This window comes from Oncorhynchus keta, unplaced genomic scaffold, assembly GCF_023373465.1.
Source record: "Oncorhynchus keta strain PuntledgeMale-10-30-2019 unplaced genomic scaffold, Oket_V2 Un_contig_16234_pilon_pilon, whole genome shotgun sequence".
NCBI classification, from domain to species: domain Eukaryota; kingdom Metazoa; phylum Chordata; class Actinopteri; order Salmoniformes; family Salmonidae; genus Oncorhynchus; species Oncorhynchus keta.
In genome coordinates this window covers 1-5,028 of record NW_026279784.1, presented here as the reverse complement: position 1 = coordinate 5,028, position 5,028 = coordinate 1, and the positions used below count along the sequence as shown (strand labels likewise).

At 41.3% G+C, this 5,028-nt stretch overlaps 1 protein-coding gene across 1 annotated transcript; it reads left to right on the top strand.

Annotated features, from left to right (window-relative positions):
* The first annotated feature begins 3,805 nt into the window (after positions 1 to 3,805).
* On the top strand, positions 3,806 to 4,642 carry LOC127919289 (dnaJ homolog subfamily B member 14-like). Its single transcript, XM_052502798.1, has 2 exons — positions 3,806 to 3,967; positions 4,452 to 4,642. Exons 1-2 carry the CDS (start codon positions 3,835 to 3,837, stop codon positions 4,625 to 4,627), a joined length of 309 nt encoding a protein of 102 aa, XP_052358758.1. The 5' UTR covers positions 3,806 to 3,834; the 3' UTR covers positions 4,628 to 4,642.
* Positions 4,643 to 5,028: the final 386 nt, after the last annotated feature.

The following is a 5,028-nucleotide window of genomic DNA, read 5'->3' as shown; positions in this document are numbered from 1 at the left end:
ATCAAAAATTGTGAATAACTCAGCTTGAAAGGATGCACATAACTCTGCAATGTTGGGTTGTATTAGAGAGAGTCCGAGTCTTTTTCCACACACAGTCTGTGCCTGTATTTAGTTTTCATGCTAGTGAGGGCCGAGAATCCTCTCTCACATAGGTACATGGTTGCAAAGGGCATCAGTGTCTTAACCGCACGATTTGCCAAGGCAGGATACTCTTGAGCACAACCCAATCCAGAAATCTGGCAGTGGCTTCTGATTAAATTCAATTTTCACCGAACCGATTGTTGCAATTTCAATGAGGCTCTCTTGTTCAGATATCGATCGATAAGTGGACTAGAGGCAGGGCATGAAAGTTATATAATGAATCCAGTTGTTTGTGTCGTCCATTTCAGGAAAGTACCTGCGTATTTGCTCACCCAACTCACTCAAGTGCTTTGCTATATATCACATTTGACATTGTCCATTTGCTATATATCACATTTGACATTGTCCATTTGCTATATATCACATTTGACATTGTCCGTTTGCTATATATCACATTTGACATTGTCCATTTGCTATATATCACATTTGACATTGTCCGTAAGCTTGAGTTCATTTGCACACCAAAAATCATACAATGATGGAAAGACCTGTGTGTCGTCCTTGTTAATGCAGACAGAGAAGAACTCCAACTTCTTAAAACTTCTTTGGGATCGGTGTCCCTTCCATGGGACGGTTGAGCTAATGTAGGCTAATGCGATTAGCATGAGGTTGAACTAATGTAGGCTAATGCGATTAGCATGAGGTTGAACTAATGTAGGCTAATGAGATTAGCATGAGGTTGAACTAATGTAGGCTAATGAGATTAGCATGAGGTTGAACTAATGTAGGCTAATGAGATTAGCATGAGGTTGAACTAATGTAGGCTAATGCGATTAGCATGAGGTTGAACTAATGTAGGCTAATGCGATTAGCATGAGGTTGAGCTAATGTAGGCTAATGCGATTAGCATGAGGTTGAACTAATGTAGGCTAATGCGATTAGCATGAGGTTGAGCTAATGTAGGCTAATGCGATTAGCATGAGGTTGAGCTAATGTAGGTTAATGCAATTAGCATGAGGTTGTTGATATTGTCAGAAAGCCTAAATTATTGTTAATCTAACTGCACTGTCCAATTTACAGTAGCTATTACAGTAAAATAATACCATGCTATTGTTTGAGGAGAGTGCACAATTTTGAACATGAAAAGATATTAATAAACAAATTAGGCACATTTGGGCAGTCTTCAATACAACATTTTGAACAGAAGTGAAATGGTACATTGGATCAGTCTAAAACATTGCACGTGCAGTGCTGCCATCTAGTGGACAACATCTCAATTGCACCTGGGCTGGAATAATACATTATAGCCTTTATCTTGCATTTCAAAGATGATGGTACAAAAAAAAGAGCAGTTGTTTTTTTTCTTTGCATTATCTTTTACCAGATATATTGTGTTATATTCTACTACATTCCTTTCACATTTACATTAACTTCAAAGTGTTTCCTTTCAAATGGTACCAAGAATATTCTTATCCTTACTTCAGGTCCTGTTACAGGCAGTTAGATTTCAATATGTCATTTTAGGCGAAATGCTAAAAAGGTGCGTGGATCTCAATTCATCATAGCCTCACTCTTGTCCTGCACATTGAATATAGTTGCTGAGAGTCCCTGTAATCCCTAGATTCACATCATTCAGGTGAGAAAAAAACATCACCCAGATCGGCCAGTCGTGTGAGAAACTAGTCATCATGCAAGCGGTCAGACAAGGAAAAATTATGGTCAGTAAAGAAAACTTTAAGCTCTGCCTCTCAATGAGAAAAACATGTCAATAGTTTGTCCCTTGATAACCAGCCCACTTCTGTATGTTGTAAAAGTGTTACATGGGTTGCTGCCTACATCATTGCATAGTGCAGAAAATACACAAGAGTTCAGGGCCTTGCTTTTAGCAAAGTTAACCATTTTCACTGTAGTGTCCAAAACGTCTTTCAGCTGTCACATTCCCTTGGCAGCAAGAACCTCTGTGGATGCTGCAGTGTACCCAAGTGGCGTCGGGAGCAACTGCTGGCACGCGCGTTACGACTCCACTATGTCTCCCTTTCATGGCTTTTTGCTCCACCGTCATCGGGGGGGGTAACGATGTAAAACGCTATTTAGCACGCACCAACTAGCGGTGGTGCGCGCTAAATAGCGTTTCAATCGGCGACGCCACTTGCTCTGAGACCTTGAAGTAGTGGTTCCCCTCTGTTACAGGGGCAGTGAAACGAGGCTACTCAGGCAAGGAAAAAAAATCACCCAAATGTTTAGCCCTGTTGGAAAATATTATATTTTGCGTACCCCCGACGGCATTGCGCGTGTACCTGGTTTGGGAATTCCTGCCTACTTCAGCCCAACATTAAGCCACGGTATCTAGGATTTCATAACACGCCTCTGTTAGCTCTATCCCAACAAGACAATTCTCATCGGACCCGGGATTCAAACCTGCAACCCGTATTATTATTAAGGTAATAATAAGGATTCTGTTGAAATCCATAGACAAATATACAGGTCCAGTTTGCTTATCTCTCCTCAACGTCAGCAAAAGGAAGGAGATGATCGTGGACTGGAGACAGCAGAGTGACCGATCCTTAGATCAGGAAAACCCAGGCCTGAGAAAAGACACGTACTAATTTTTTTCCACACCACTTTTGAACACGTAGTGCCACCTCTGGCTCATTCTGACGTCTTAATATCTTGCTCTTTATTATTATTATTTATTCTTTTAACCTTTGGATTATGTGCGTATTGTTATTTTGTATTGCTAGATATTACTGCACTGTTTGAACTAGATACATAAGCATTTTGCTGGAACTGCGATAAAACGGTACGTGGCTGTACTTCAATGAGGATTTGATTCCACTTAAAAACATCATCTGGCTCAATCCATGGGGCCCCATAGAAATTCAATTCAAAGAGCTTTATTGTCAAAGCAAGTTAAATAAAATCATATAAAATGAACAGTAAACATTACACTCGCAAAAGTACCAAAGGAAATAGAGACATTTCAAATGTCATATTATGTCTACATACAGTGTTGCAACGAATACAAAGGGAAAATGAATAAAAAATAAATATGGGTTGTATTTACAATGGTGTTTGTTCTTCACTGGTTGCCCTTTTCTTGCTGCTGTGATGGCACACTGGTATTTCACCCAATAGATATGGGAGTTTTCAAATTCTTTGTGGGTCTGTAATCTGGGGAAATATGTGACTTGCCTAGTTAAATAAAGGTAAAAGAAATAAAATAAAAAATATGGTTGCTATTTGTGAAGAGCCCGAAGTGCAGCTCAGTTTCCACCTCATTTTCTTGATTATGTCTGCTTACATGGCCTTTTCACAGCAAGGTTATGCTCATCGAGTCTGTACATAGTCAAGTCTTCTAATTTATCAGTCATATGTCTAGGTATTCTGTGGACTGTGTACTCTCTGTTTAGGGCCAAATAGCATTCTAGTTTGCTCTGTTTTTATGTTAATTCTTTCCAATGTGTCAAGTAATTATATTTTTGTTATCTTATGATTTGGTTGGGTCTAATTGTGTTGCTGTTCTGGGGCTCTGTTTGTGTTTGTCAACAGAGCCCCAGGACCAGCCTGCTTCTCCAGGTTCATCTCTCTGTAGGTGATGGCTTTGTTATGGAAAGTTTGGCTCCATCTAGTAGGCAATACCAGCGACCGTGACCCCACCACCTCGTCCCTACTTACTGCGTGGCGTCATTAGAAAGCGCCCTACAACGGCTATTATAGCATTATTTTTTTATTTACCTCAAGCTGCGTCCCGCAATGGAAGTAAACAGGGACGAAGCAGAGCGTTGCATTGACATTGCAAGTGCTGCATTAACAAATAATCAAGCAGAGAAGGCTGTTAGATTTCTAGAAAAGGCACAGAAACTTTTTCCGACGGATAAGGCGAGAGGTAAGAGAAGCGACATGAATGCCAGCTAGCATCCAGGCTATATTTTTTCTTGGGAAATTGAGGGCCCTCTATAGTTACACAAATACGTTACCCATCTCACTGCTACAGCTAGCTAATTATCGCCGAGTTTTCATATAAAACATATAATCTGTCTGGATTTTGCATTGTCACTGTTATAGTATACACAAGTCCGTTTAATTCTGCTGGTTATATTAGCGAGCTACCTAACGCTAGTTATGTAGTCAGTACATTCAGTTGCACCCAATCTCATGTTGCTAGTTATTATACAAACGGTGTAGCTGCATAGCTAGCGGTCTTTAACGCTGTTTACTTCGAATAACTCACTCCGTGTGCTTCTGACTGTACAAGAGGGAGATGTCATCAGAGATTTGCCCCAATGGGCCTGCTCAGTGGAGACGTTTCTGGGGGGAAACTACGATACTCTAATGTTCCTCTAAATGTTTCTCTCTATCTGTATTTCCAGCACTGCTGGACTTGATTGCAAAAAATGGTTTCACCCCTGGTCATGACAACCAGTCAGGAACCAGTGATGGCACTGGGCCAAGGCAGCGAAGACCTGGGGAGGAAGACCAAGGAGAGAAGGCCTCACAGACAGCCAAATCCTACACCTCAGATCAACTGGATGCTGTCAAGAAGTAGGACACATGGAATTTAGTATCATTGCAATTATTATCATATAAAATATAATTGCAAGGAAAGTGAAGGAAAAGGATACTTAGTCAGGTGCACAACTGACTACATTCAACCAAAATGTGTCTCCCCTCATTTAACCCAACCCCTCTGAATCAGAGAGGTGCGAGGGGTTACTTTAACCCAACCCCTCTGAATCAGAGAGGTGCGAGGGGTTACTTTAACCCAACCCCTCTGAATCAGAGAGGTGCGAGGGGTTGCTTTAACCCAACCCCTCTGAATCAGAGAGGTGCGAGGGGTCTCTGAATCAGAGAGGTGCGAGGGGTTGCTTTAACCCAACCCCTCTGAATCAGAGAGGTGCGAGGGGTTACTTTAACCCAACCCCTCTGAATCAGAGAGGTGCGAGGGGT

Excerpts from the sequence above, each read along its gene's own strand:
- LOC127919289 (XM_052502798.1), top strand. The coding sequence starts at position 3,835 with ATGGAAGTAAACAGGGACGAAGCAGAGCGTTGCATTGACATTGCAAGT. Across the intron at positions 3,968-4,451 it reads TCCGACGGATAAGGCGAGAG|CACTGCTGGACTTGATTGCA; the intron begins GTAAGAGAAGCG and ends CTGTATTTCCAG.